At 43.4% G+C, this 14,475-nt stretch overlaps 1 protein-coding gene across 7 annotated transcripts; it reads right to left on the bottom strand.

Annotated features, from left to right (window-relative positions):
* Nucleotides 1–1,159: 1,159 nt before the first annotated feature.
* Nucleotides 1,160–9,753, bottom strand: LOC131186752 (uncharacterized). 7 transcript variants are annotated; one of them, XM_058160656.1, is made up of 2 exons: nt 9,687–9,753; nt 1,160–4,517 (listed from the first exon to the last, which is right to left on the bottom strand). In XM_058160656.1, exon 2 carries the CDS (start codon nt 4,497–4,499, stop codon nt 3,372–3,374), a length of 1,128 nt encoding a protein of 375 aa, XP_058016639.1. In that variant the 5' UTR covers nt 4,500–4,517; nt 9,687–9,753; the 3' UTR covers nt 1,160–3,371. The 7 variants fall into 7 exon arrangements, with proteins under 7 accessions (XP_058016639.1, XP_058016634.1, XP_058016636.1 ...); XM_058160651.1 differs by lacking the exon at nt 9,687–9,753 and adding an exon at nt 9,368–9,680; XM_058160653.1 differs by lacking the exon at nt 9,687–9,753 and adding an exon at nt 7,406–8,515.
* Between the last annotated feature and the right edge of the window lie 4,722 nt (nt 9,754–14,475).

Below are 14,475 nucleotides of genomic sequence, written 5' to 3'. Positions count from 1 at the left end.
GGAATGTAGTTGTTACTATTCATATCACGGGCACCAGGTGTATGGAAATGCCACCTGCTCGAGCAGAACATTTAGGACCAAAATTGGAGTAAAGATATGCAGCTTTAATGAAACATGGTTGGTAAGGAGGCGTGATGGAAACATGTTGTTAGAACAGATCATTAGAAGATACAGTGCATATATTTTTTGAAGAGAGGAAATTCCATCCTCTGAAGGCTACCATTAAATGCTCTTTATAACTTATTACTTACCATGCTGATGGCCTTAAATGGTAGTTCCACGGAGTCTCCTGTGTATGAACATGCAACAATGATAACAGGGTTGAGATGTTACCGACTTCACTGCATTTTTTTGAAGCAAGACAATTAGACGTTCAGATGATCTTCTGAACATTGGTGGTGATGTAAGGATTGAACATGTCCCTCTCCCCCCGCCCCCCAGGGACGTATAAGGATGTAGTGGCTCAGTGGCTAAGACTCTGAGCTTGTCGATCGAAAGATCAGCAGTTCAGCGGTTCGAATCCCTAGTGCTGCCTAATGGGGTGAGCTCCTGTGACTTGTCCCAGCTTCTGCCAACCTAGCAGTTCGAAAGCACTTAAAAAATTGCAAGTAGAAAAATAGGGACCACCTTTGGTGGGAAGGGAACGGCGTTCCGTGTGCCTTTAGCGTTTAGTCATGCCGGTCACATGACCACTAAGACGTCTTCGGACAGCGCTGGCTCTTCAGCTTTGAAACGGAGATGAGCACCGCCCCCTAGAGTTGGGAATGAGTAGCCCATATGTGCAAGGGGAATCTTTACCTCACCACCACCCCCATTAAAATGTTCAACAGCTTTGATTCCCTCTTGTGCCTTGAAGTGATTCTGGAGCGAGTTGTGCCTGGCCAAACCTTCAAACTCACTTTATAGAGATGCCTATGATGTATTGTTGGTACACCTCTACCTGGGTGAGAAAAAGCAGAGTGAGCAAGGACTGGGTGTGAGCAGTGCAAACACAAGGAGGGGTCTACGTTGTTTTGAGTCAAGTTGGGAGACGTGTGGTTGAATTTGCTCCAAAAATACCTGGTTGGAATGAAAACGGATATATCGTAGATTATTAGAATATTAGTTCTCCCCCCCCGCCCCCAAGCAATTAAATAAAAGGATAAAAGAAGTGTGGAACTTTTTAGAAGTTTTAATTCAGTTTATTACTGGAAGATTTGGCATGTTGAGAATGAGAATTGTTTTAAAAAACATTTTGCATAAAATAAACATGCCAGCTTTATTTCAAAGACTACAAATATTAGTTACAGCCCCTATTTTTTTTTATTTTTTTTACAAACTGAGGGTCATTTAGGAGATTAATTCATTTCCTCCAACTTAACACATCCTTCTCAAAAAAATGCTAACCCTGTTTGGTGTAATCTTATCCAGGTTTGTTTACCTTGGAGTAAGTCTTCTATGGAGCTGAATGGGAGGATCCTTAGTACCATGAGTTTACTCAGAAGCTACGTTGGGACAATGGGATAGTAGCAATGGATTTGAAGAACCAACTTTCGGATCCTCCAAGTATCAAATTTTCAGTTCTCAATTAGCCACAGATGTCATGGCAAATTGATTATCGCCACTTCTTCTGAAGATTGTGAGGTTCTCCAGACACAATGAATTCAGAGGTCTTCTAGGACTTGATGCTTGCAATATTTTCTCATCAGTAAGAAGTCCTCAATATAGACCCACCTCATTGTTTATACACACACACACACACACACACACACACACACACACACACACACACATACATACATACATATATGTAGGTATTTGGTTTTGCTCCTAGAAGCACAAAGCTGTAAACACCAGCCTGAAGATGACGAATGAGACTTTGTTGAAACGTTGCCAAGACACTTCCAATTTTACGTGGGAGAAAACCCCAATAACCAAAAACCTACATACAAAAGCCGCGAAAACCTATAGATAGATAGATAGATAGATAGATAGATAGATAGATAGATAGATAGATAGATAGAAAGAGAGAGAGAGAGAGAGAGAGGGACTCTACACTGGCCCTCACAACCTGATAACATCCTCTGGAGAAGTTTTTGAGGACATCATCAAAACACGGAGAGTGAGAAGCTGTCCTAGCTCTGCTAATGAAAACTTCTCCATCAAACATTCTACACGGTCCCCTTCTACCACCATTTTTATTCCCTGAAAATAATTGTGAATGTATGATAGATCTCACTCCCACCGACATGGAAGAAGACATCATGGTGGGATCACATGAGAGTAACCCCCGAGCTGTGGTAGTGATGCAAGAATCAAGCATTCCTGCCCATAGGAGATTCTGCACGGATTCAACACAGTGGTGAAATCTGAACCGGTTTGCTACTGGTTTGTTGGTTACGCATGCGTGCTGTGCGCCAAGCATGTGTTGCGTGCACAAATGCACAGTTCACAGCAAGTGTGCGCTACGTGCGCATGCACAATACACACCAAAAGGAGGTTTCAGAAGGTAAGTAGAACAGCGAGGGAGGAATCAGCTGGCGTGCGATCTTGGGAACCTTTTAAAAAAAAAATTTTTAAGCATTTTTTAACTACCTATTCGCCCGAGCCAGTTGTAAAAAAATGCTTAAAAAGTAAAAAAAAAAAAAAAGTTCTGACGATCGCACATCACTCAGCTGATCATCAAAATATTTTTTTTACTACCGGTTCGGGCAAACCGGCCCAAGCTGGTAGCATTTCACCCCGGTTTCAACATATTAGATTGCCTCAGGCCTCGGGCTTATACAGAAGTTATTTTGAAGTGCTACCAAGTGCTATCTTTGAGGCAAGATGTGCAGATGGCTTTTATTTGGACAAATTCGTGGGCTAGAAAACATCTCGGCAAACGGTAGGAACAGGATCCTGGAACAATCCATTGATCCAGAGATAAGTGGCCACCAAAAGCTGCCAAACTACCATAGCCAGCATTCCTCATTGACCATTAATCTGGAAGTTTTCTATCTGTCATCACGCTAGGAAAACTTCTGAGAGAAGTTATGATATTACAAACAAAATGGCAGTGAGTCAGAAGTCATTTTAAGTCACTTCTCCATGGCTTTCCTGGTACACCATGTTCCCAATGGAACCACCAGTTACTAAAAGGACAATCAATGTTACTTTGGAATCTATGGAGTCAAAAATCTTGATCGCCTGGGCTTTAATAAGGGACCCAAAAACAGAAGAAAAACAGTCTACGACAGTCTAAACCACTGGAAGAGCAGCTTCGATACGTGTCCCGTCTGATCCATAGGTATGGTGGATGGTGGGCACATGACACAGCACCATCACTTTTTATATATACAAATATTTATAAAAATACCAGCTGTCTTTACAATTTCACGTCCACTGAAAATTTAATAAGATGATTGGGAATGCCTGGAGTATAAGGCATTGCGGTATTTTGCCAGTCGGGATTGTTGCGCTAATAAAACGCTTCTGGGTGTCATTGACCGGCTGTACATCTCAGCCCAGGGTCGAGGAGGACGTCGGACGTCCGGGACGGGGCGTTTCGTACTGGTAGTAGCTGCAAGGGCACTTGAGGGTGTCTTGCCATCACACAGGGCCTTGGTCTCACTACCAGTGATGGCTTCAGGTCCTGGAGGACATGGACTCACAGTTTCTACCTTACACGCTTCTGGAGAAACTTCCAGGATAGGTCCTGGAAGCTCTACTTCAATAGGAGGAGGCTGGATAATAATTTTCATCTCCGGTCCCTGGGAAATGCAGTTTGAAGTGTCCATCAGCCCACATACTGTGGTACAACTCTTGGCTCGTGGAATTAGAGCTTTGATTTCATCCTCATCACCGCTGGTGATGGCCTTTCGGTCACTGTCGGTGAGGGCGTTGTTATCAGTGCAGGAGTTGTAGACTTCCACAGTACACTCTTCGGCAGCTATCTCCAGGACAGGACCAGGAATGGTGACCTCGATTGGCGGAGGGTATATCACCACTTTGTTTGAAGGCCCTTGTGTCAGGCATCGGGCTGAGCTGTCGAGTCCTGATGGGACGGACGCGGAGCGAGTTAGACGCTGTGGAGTGAGGGAACAATCGGAGACCGATGTTGAACGGGACAACGCAGGGCGTTGGACTCCGCTGGTGATACGGTTGGTTGAGCTTGAGATGATGCACTCGCTGGGGTAGCTGGTGAGGACTGCACCCGGGATGGTGATGCAGACCGGGGGAGGCTGAATCACCACTTGTGAATCAGGACAGGTGGTCGTACAACAAGGAGTATCTCCACCAGAAAGAGCAACCAAGCCTGAGGTTTTGGTGACGATGGCCTTGGAGGCCGCCCCACAGCTCACCTCGCAGCCGTTAGTGAGGCATGAAGTCTGGCTTTCCACAAGGCACTGATTCGGAGAGGTCTTGAGGCTCAATCCAGGTAAGGTCAGGACCAGTGGGGGTGGATGGATCACCACTTTGGCATCTGGGCAGGAGGTGACACAAGGGTTGGTGACGCACTTCACGCCTGAGCCAGACATTCTGCTGGGCGGATGAATCTGGAGAGGAGACCGAAGGGAGGAAAGCAAAATGATCTGGGCGTCCAGCAGCTGCACATGGGGACAGATGGACAGGTCGACCTCGCCTTCCTCTCTTTGAAAACACTCACTTCGTAAAAGGTCAACCACTGTTACTCCCTAGTTAATCTAGTAGAACTGGTTGAAAATATCATTTGTACTTACTTAGGAAAGAGATTCTTTTCCCATCTGCCTTTCCTTTCCTTTCTTTTCCTTTCCTTTCCTTTCCTTTCCTTTCCTTTCCTTTCCTTTCCTTTCCTTTCCTTTCCTTTCCTTTCCTTTCCTTTCCTTCCCTTCCCTTCCCTTCCCTTCCCTTCCCTTCCCTTCCCTTCCCTCCTTCCTTTCCTCCTTCCTTCCTCCCTCCCTCCCTCTCTTCCTTCCTTCCTTCCTTCCTTCCTCTCCTTTCCCCCTCTCTTCCTATACAACTCAGGTCACGAACGTTCTCAAAACCTCCAGACTTCTGATGGATGCCCCATGTCCAGCTTCCCTCCTTGTTTCATCACCTATTTTCCTGCCCACACCTTCAATCCACTCTCGTTCTGCTCCCTTTACCTGTCTGAGAATCCAGCTTGACAGGGGCCACAATTGTAGCCAAGCAGTTAAAAAGGCTCTTACTTCTCACTTTAAGAAAACTCACCTTAGACAGGTGTTGTGTGCACAGCTATTTCCCAAGCTTTATAGCTGGCAAGAGAATGTGGACACGCCCAGTTTTTTTCCTCCTTTCCCTCCCCCAGTCTTACCACTTTGCCGATCCAGTTTCAAGAAGCTGAAGAAGCTCCAGATTTGCTCAGAGATAAGAGATCAGCAGAAAACTAAACTGGTTAGGAAGAAAAATTCAGTGTATGGCAGGATGAGTGATCTCAGAATGAGGAAATCAGTCCTCTCGGGGATGAGATGAGCAACAGGTCTTTCCAAATTCAAGTTTCTTTGCGGAGCGTGCTACAGTCAAATAAATAATTTTTCCCAATGTTGCTCATAACTGGAATGGAAGCACCGTTTCCTTCCTCCCAAATTGGGCAATATATTCTGAATTGTTGAACCAAGGAGAGTGTTGAAGACACTTGCAGATATAAATGCCTAGTGCTACGGAGGAAGTTAAAGGGGGGGGGGGCGGGGTCTCTTTGAGAGGAGAGAAATTTGTCGGATCTGGCAATGTTCCCAATCTTAGATGGGAGAATGCCTCTTCCGAAATGGCCTCAAGAAGAGGCGTGTTCTGTTGTATGCTAGAGAAGTTGGCATGGATCTTCTAAGAAAGCTGTTCCTGGACCCAGTTCTTCAAACAAGAGATTTAAAGTTCTTCTGTTAAAATAATTCCATCCATCCATCCATTCCTCCCTCCATCCATCCAATTTCTGGACAACTTCATTTGAGTTTGCTTTTACCGTGTTTCTCTGAAAATAAGACATTCGCTGATAATAAGCCCAATCGGGCTTTTGAGCGCGTGCGCTAAAGTAAGCGCTCCCCAAAAATATTTAAATGCATGCACAGCCGGTCGCTGCCATTTCCTCTGGTTGGGATTAGGGAGACAGAGCTGGAAATCAGGTAACACGGCAAGAGGAGCCCCGTCTTGCTCCACGCGCCCCAAAATAATAACACCTCCCCGAAAATAAGGCCAAGCGCTTATTTCGGGGTTCAAAAAAAATAGAAGACAGGGTCTTGTTTTTGGGGAAACGCGGTATTCTTAGGGGTTCCAACATACCTCCCCCTTCGTTTTTCTCCTTTCTCAAGTTCCAACATTTGTATTTTGGCAAATATCTTATAAGCTTCTAAGTTTTTAGCGCTTAATATGGCCAATAAAGTTCAGAAAGACAAAAAAGAAAGAGAGAGAGAGAGAGAGAAGACTCTGTGATTGAATGTCAATTTTGGTTGGGATCTGTCTGAAGGACTTTTCTATCTAAGGGGTCATGAGAAAGAATCCAAGTCAAAATCTCACTCATGGCTCGAGAAACCTGATAGATTTAGAGATGCATCAAACAGTGGTTATAGCCTTACAGCCCATTCATAAAATAGCTCTACTTTCTCTATCAGGTGACCGTGCTGAGATGGGGCTGAAGAAGGTGAAGTTTGGAACAAGAGACTCTCCTATTTGGAACTTCTAGAAGTTTAAATAACCAAGGAAGAACAACTATGAGAAGACACCAGAGAGGTTGAACTTCCCAAGATGAGGCTGATGGTCTCTGTGTGATGGATTGATGGGCCCATAGATACGTTCTCATGGAGTTCATATCTTAAGAACAATGAACAATCAGGGATAAATCGGAGGGGAAGAAGAGTTTGGTCATCAAAGATGGAGAAGAAAGCTAGCATGAGGAAGAATGAGGAAGAATGTCACCAAAGATGGAGAAGAAAGCTAGCATGAGGAGGAATGCTGAGAACTCCTGTGCTCTCCCTTCTTAGTCAGGCCTCCTCAGCTACCTGCTGTGTCACCTATGAGTGCCAACAACAGGTATGTCAAGGGGATTCTGCTAACAGGTTTCTCTGAATCATCTGTAATGGAGGAGAAGGTGGCAATTCCAAACAAAGATGTCCATCTATAAGCCAGAAAGAGTTTGCACAGATACAATCTTTGTGTAAAGAGTCTACTCTGGGGGAAATGAATACAACAAAGGACAATTTCTAGTAAATTTGAAACCAACCCTTGCTCCCTAATATTTTGTGTGGAATAAGATAAAGGTTCCCCTGGCCTATATGTGCTAGTCGTTCCCGACTCTAGGGGGCGGTGCTCATCTCCGTTTCAAAGCCGAAGAGCCAGCGCTGTACGAAGACGTCTCCATGGTCATGTGGCCGGCATGACTCAACGCCAAAGGCGCACGGAACGCTGATCCCTTCCCACCAAAGGGGGTCTTTATTTTTCTGCTTGCATTTTTTACCTGCTTTCGAACTGTTAGGTTGGCAGAAGCTGGGACAAGTCACGGGAGCTCACCCCGTTACGCAGCACTCGGGATTCGAACTGCCGACCTTTCTCTCAACAAGCTCAGCCTCTTTGCCGCTGAGCCACCATGTCTCTATGTATGTGGAATAGATACATCTAAAAAAGTTCTATGCAAAAGTTCAAACACGTTAGGGAAAGTTAGGAATCAAAATGATTGCAGATGTGTTCCCCCCCCCCCAATTATTAGCTGTTTAGAAAAATCGACTGTTTAGCTCGGCTTACTTAGGACGCCTCCCAACTAATGTGAGGGGGAAAAAATGTTTGAAATTCTTGGGATTTACCCTAAATTAAGCATTTTTTTTTTTAAAAAAAAAAGCTGTTTGGAAAATAGAAATTATGAAAGACATGGGTCTCTTTTTCCTCTTAAAGATACCCGCTGGCTAATTCTGAGATTATTATTCTACCGAGAGAGAGAGTTTGCTGGTTGACCGAGAGGTGCAGTGAAATTAAATTAAAAAGGGGTGTGGAGGCTGTTGCCAAATTGCTTTGGTTGCTAAATGTCAGCATTTAAGAAACTGGTTTTGACAGGTCTCAGAAAGCTTCTCTTTCATGTCTGAAAATAAAGAGCTTGTGAGTTGAAGGATGGGGCAGATGAAAGGAAGACAGAATCTAGGGCAGATATTTTTTTTTTCTGTTGCCAACTCTGCATTTGAAAGAAAGAGAATGCAGGAAAATTGGAATCCTGGAACCTTGACGGAAACCCGACGATTTGCTTTCTTTTTTAATTTTTCAATTTTTCGAACTAATTAACCCACTATACCGCTGGTCACTAAGAACTTTAGCGGTTTGTTTAGAGGTCTTCGTTTGAAGTAGATCAAGATTTCATGGAACACAAAATAACAAGATCGGAAGGGTCCTTAGAGGTCTTCTAGTCCAGCCCTCTGCTCAAGCAGGAAACCCTATACCATCCCAGACAAATGGCTGCCCAATTTCTTCTTAAAAACCTCCCAGTTATGGAGCACCCACAATTTCTGGCTCCCCAGGTGTTTAATTTATTTTAAAGAGTTTTTTTTTTAAAAAAATGAAAATTTCTAGGGTAGGGAGGCAGAGCATGGGGTTTAGAGTTCTCGATTCCTAAACTGCTAGGAATCAAGATAAGTCTAGAAATAATTGGGGGGGGGGGAAGTAGAGGATTATCTCAAAGAACGGATAGGAAAATGAAGTTTAAAAAATGGACAAAGTGAAAAAAAAAAGGGGCCTTTAAAGATGTGTAGAATGACTCCCGTTTTACTGCTGCGAAATGGATGAGAAAGCAAAGGAGGAAGAAACGAAGAACATGAGAAATTCCAACAACAGAAAACCGACATATTTTTTTCCCCGCTGCGTGAAAATAAATAAACAAAATCAGGAGGAATGTGGGGAGCATGAATTTGAAAATCTGAGGCGTTTAAAACAACGAAAGAAAATGGAAGATCGTAAGGAAAAAGAAGCGAAGAAAACAGGAATGTAAGGAGCATAAACCCGTCTCCCTTACAATACGGGAAAGGGGAATATTAAAATAAAAACAAAATAAAAGCGAGCAAACTGACAAATAAATAAAATTTCGCAAGCTGTAAACCGTAGCGGCCAATAAGAACAAACATCCTTCCTTACGGTAAAATAATCTCTTAAAGAAGTCGAAAATCTGCATGAAAGAACATAAAAAACTCCAGTACAATATGGGAGAGGGGGAATATTAAAATAGAAATAAAATAAAAACGAATAAATGGACAAATAAAAAAAATTTAACAACTGTAGCAGGCCAATAGAAACAAGCACCCTTCCTTAAGGTTAAAAAAAGAAATCTCTAAGGAAGTCCCAGTTAAAACCAAGCGGTCTTCTCCCAGCCAAGTAGTTGAGAAGGTGGATGAAATAGGTGGGCCTTGAACCCTCTCCTCTCAGTAAGCCCAAGAAGACTTACCTGGTTCCCTCCACACCTGGATCCCAAGAATCTGTTTGAAAGAGGCGCTGAGCTTTTTATAACAATTCCTAGACAGCCCTGGAGGAGAATGAGGCGGCTTTCTCAACGCAAAGATCTTAATTAGATCCCAACCAAACTGTCTTTCAGGTATAGCATTTAGCCTAATTGTTGGCACAGTGGCTACAACTCATCCTCCTGGCTTGGACATATGACCTGAAGTTGGCACTGTCCACCTGGCTCTTTATATAGACAGGTAAAAGGACATCCCATCCCATCCCATTCCATGGGGTTTCTTATTAGCCTAAGCTCAACGCCAAACCTTTGGCTTGTAGCACGTTATGGGCTGTTGCTTTGGGAAAACTGTGGCATGCTGAAACGTACTTCAACACCTTGGGTAGGTTTCTCGTTTGCTCCTTTCAGAGTATTCCCCTGAGTCAAAAAAAGGTTTCCCAGCACCTCCCTGGTCCAACCCAACATTTCCATAACCGCATCTGAGAGCCGGTCGAGGTGATGTAATAATAATATCCCGGTAAATCCGACTTGAAATCTTGGCGCTGCGTATACAAGCCTACATGAGTCAACGCTGCCTTAATGAGGTCACCTCTTCATACATCCAAATCCCCATTTCTCCTCTTTTAAGAAAATAAAAATAAAAATAGAGAAGGTGGCAAAGGAAGGTGATCAGATTCTAGAAGTTATGTCTCTGGTGGACACCTTAATCTTAATCAGAATAGAGCTGGATGGGGCCTTGGAGGTCTTCTAGTCCAACCCCCTGGCTCAAGCAGAAGACCTTCTACTATTTTAGACACGTAGCTGTCCAGTCTTTTCTTAAAAACCTCCAGTGATGGAAGCGACCCACAACTTCTGGTGACAAGCTGTTCCACTGATTAATTGTTGTCGCCGTTTGGAAATTTCTCCTTAATTCCTGGTTGATTCTCTCCTTGATTGGTTTCCCTCCATTGTTTCTTGTCTTGCCTTCTAGTGCTTTGGAAAATAAATTAGAATCAGACTCAGAATAGAGCTGAAAGGGACCTTGGAGATCTTCTAGTCCAGCCCCTGCTGAAGCAGGAGATCCTATACCACCTCTTCTTTGTGGCGGCCCCCCAAATATTGGAATATGCTATTATGTCACCCCTAGTCTTTGTTTCCTCTTTTCTCTAAACTAGCCATACCCAATTCTTGCAACTGTTCTTATGTTTTAGTCTCCAGTCCTTTAATCATCTTAGTTGCTTGTTTTTGTACTTTCTCCAAAAAATCTTATGATTCAGGGACAAAATTCTGCTCCAGGAGACCCTTTGTAGCCAAAAGCATTTCTTCACTCTATTCTTCATGGTTCCTTTGATTCACTATTCTCAGGGCTACCACCACTCCATTTTTTCCTAAGATAATTCCCCCACCCCTCAAATTCAAGCTACCATTGGACTATATACAGTGCATGGCGGGCTGACTTGCTAACTGAACGTTGTAAAACTGAGTCCACTTCACAAAAAAGTCCCAGTGACATCGGATGGTAGGTTAGCATCAAGCAATTCCTCTTCTAATATGGTAGGCAAGTCAAAAAAAAAGCATAGCGATTAAAGTATTGAAGCGGGCAAGAGACGATGGATAGACCATCGCTCTTTTTTGTTGTTGTTCTGATTTGCTTTTCCTTTTCTCTCTCTTCTTTTTTTTAAGTAGGTGACAGGACTAGAAGGTAGGTAGGATAGAAAGAAAAAGTTTATTAATAAAGGGTGACATAATTAAAAGTTAGAATAAGAGATAGAAATAAGAGAAGGAATATTAGTGTATACACTTTTATATAATAAAATAAAAGCAATAACAAGAGAAAACATGGAATAATTGAATAATGACAGACTGCAGTTTAATATAAATGTGTATCATTATTAGAAATATATAAGTTGATTGAATGTAATAACTATGATTAATTCTACTAGTTTTATTTTTATTAGACTGTATGGCATCCTGGTGCTGCATTGTTCAAGCACTGATATGTTTGTAAAAAAAAATGAAAAACTTGGGGGAAAAAAAAGAGGAATTTCTCTTCTAAGTCTCACCGTAGGCCATCTCCAATAGAAAGGTCCAGATGATGGGTTTTGAGGAGAAGGAAGGAATGTCAAAGATTCAGGCTCCACATGTAGCCCAAACCCATTAAATTCTCATACTGCGTCCTTGAGACGCCCATGGGTGTTTGATTTAATTTAGATACTCGAAGGGTGGAGCGTAGCTGAGAGGTGAGTATAGCAGGAGGATTTACAGAGCTGAGTGAGTGATAATTCCATAATATGTTCTGGTATAATTATGTCCTGCTTGATGTTCAGTCAGCTGAATGGACTCTTAAGGACCATCTACCATACCTTTGGTGTAACACATAGCTAGGACAAACACTTTGAACTGGACACAAAATTTCTCCCAGCCTTTGGAAAGTTTAGCGATGGATCAAGGATCTGTGCAAATCAAAACCCACATATAGTTGGGTCTGTATGACACGCAAAGCCCTAAACTAGGGTTTCCAATTTTGGAATTTGGATTATTTATTTATTTATTTATTTTTATTTATTTTTCATATTTTTATACCGCCCTATCTCCCTAGGGACTCAGGGCGGTTCACAACCAGATAAAATACATATAAATACAAATAAAACATCCATTAAAAAACTTATTATAATTGGCCGAATAATTAAAATGATAATAAAAATAATAAAATCCCCATTAAAACCAATTCGAATTTAAAATCTAGTCCAGTCCTGCGCAAATAAATAGATGTGTCTTAAGCTCGTGGCGAAAGGTTCGGAGGTCAGGAAGTTGGCGAAGTCCTGGGGGAAGCTCATTCCAGAGGGTGGGGGCCCCCACAGAGAAGGCCCTTCCCCTGGGTGTCGCCAGCCGGCACTGTCTGGCCGACAGCACCCTAAGGAGTCCCTCTCTGTGAGAGTGCACGGGTCGGTGAGAGGTATTCGGTAGCAGCAGACGGTCCCGTAAGTATCCCGGCCCTATGCTATGGAGCGCTTTGAAGATAGTCACCAAAACCTTGAAGCGCACCCGGAAGACCACAGGTAGCCAGTGCAGTCTGCGCAGGAGAGGTGGATGACAGGAGGAGAGGAGGATTAACGGATAAAGGTAAAGTCCCTTGCTGGCTGAGGGACTCTGGGAGTTGAAGTCCACAAGTCTTAAAGGGACCAAGGTTGGAGACCCCTGCTTTAAAAAAAAATCACAGGGGACTATTCCAATCTAGGTTGGCCAAATTCCACTTTGAGAAATGAATTTGGGGGCCACATGCGAAGAGAAACCTGAACAGAAGAATAGTGCAGAAGACCAGAAATCTAGAAACTAGACCTGGAAAGAGAGACAAAAATAGATGGCCATCTTTATCTTAAGAAAATGAGACAGTGGGGTGGGGGGGAGACAGGATGATGGTCTTGGAGGGGGGAATGGACCCAAATAAAAGAGGGAAATGTTCTCTACCATTCAAGGGGGACAGCTATGGAATAATGGATTTATGAGGGGACCTTGGTGCTCTCTGAGCTTGGCTGTTTTCTTGCAGGCATCTGATGACCCAGCTAGGTAACATCATCAGTGCTAGAAGGGAGTGGGGTTTGTGGAGAGGAAGAGGGGGACTTTGGGGTACTTGGTGCTCTCTGAGCTTTGTGGTTTTCTTGCAGACATCTTATGACCCAGCTAGATAACATCATCAGTGCTAGAAGGGAGTGGGGTTTGCTGATGAGGTGACCTAGTTTGGGTAATGAAATGTCTACAAGAAAACAACCAAACTCAAAGAGCACGAAGGACCGTTCATTTCAATCCTGTTCCAGTTTTTCTCCTTTATTGGTAAGGAATTTCTGCTGTTGCCTTTCTAACAGGAAAATGGTATTCCAGAATGGAATTTGCACTGAAAAGAGAACAGAATAACACAATTGGGAGGCAACTGGGAGATTTTCTAATCCAACCCCCCCCCACCCCCGTTCAAGCAGGAGACCCTATTTCAGACAAATGGTTGTCCAATCTCTTCTTAAGAATCTCCAGTGTTGGAGCATTCACAACTTCTGGAGGCAAGTTGTTCCACCGATAAATTCTTGTTCTCACCGTCAGTTCTTGTTGACCTCACATGCTGTTGGAGACAGCAGTCTGGTGTACAATGAATGATAATGATATATTTCACGGCACCCCTCCCTCTTTTCTTTCAACTTGGATACGTTGCAGATTTCTGTCAAATCATCTTCTTTTTCAGAGAAAGCAAGGGAGGGTTTCGCTAATTATCATCCCATCGAGGAAAAGTGAGTGGAGACAAATTATTTAGGAGGGGCCCTTTCCAAAGCCACGTATCAATCAGACAAGGGATAACCATCTGTCTGAGATGGCGTAGGGTTTCCTGCCTGGGCAGGGGGTTGGACTAGAAGACCTCCAAGGCCCCTTCCAACTCTGTTGTTGTTGTTGTTGTTGTTATTATTATTATAAGGGATGAGAGATGAGAGTGGTACGGCTAGGAGAAAGGAAGAATTAGTTGAGAAGAAAGTAGGGCTTCCTAATTAGGAGGCCCATCCGAGTTCACGGATGGCTTGGTGGCCTTCCGTTAAAACGTCTAAGGTTGGCAATTAAGACTTAACTCTGTTGATTTTTCATTTTGGTCTCGTGTGCTGTGCAAACTCAACCATCATGGCCTCTCAACTGTGAACCGGGAATTTAGCCTCTTTCTCGAACCCGTTTCAGAAAACGCTTCTTGGAAACAAACCATGGTTGGGCTGAACTGATGCACTCCAAGATTAGTTGAGGAGATACAAGCAGGCGACTGGTCCTTCTTGTGAAAGGAGCCCCCAGTTGGACATCCCCGGACAGCAGTGATGTCACCATTCAATTCTTTCAGCACCGTTCAATTCAATTTACCCAGAAGCACTTTGGTGTTCTCTACAGAACTGTAGTAGTAACTGGTTCTTCTGCAGGTTGATGAATTTGCATTCCCATGCATGATTTCTTGGGCCAAGGCCGAAGAAGAAGAGAGATTTAGATGGCTTCTTTTATGGTGAATCTAGTTATTGCCATTTGTAAGCTGTGGTCTGTAGCTTAAGGTGTTATGTAACCTCTACCTCCGGTGGCTTTCTCAAGAAAGAGTGGTTAAA

Source organism: Ahaetulla prasina, chromosome 17 (assembly GCF_028640845.1).
Source record: "Ahaetulla prasina isolate Xishuangbanna chromosome 17, ASM2864084v1, whole genome shotgun sequence".
Classification (NCBI taxonomy): Eukaryota; Metazoa; Chordata; class Lepidosauria; order Squamata; family Colubridae; genus Ahaetulla; species Ahaetulla prasina.
The sequence above is the reverse complement of the archived record's forward strand: the minus strand, read 5'-3'. Positions and strand labels throughout refer to the sequence as shown.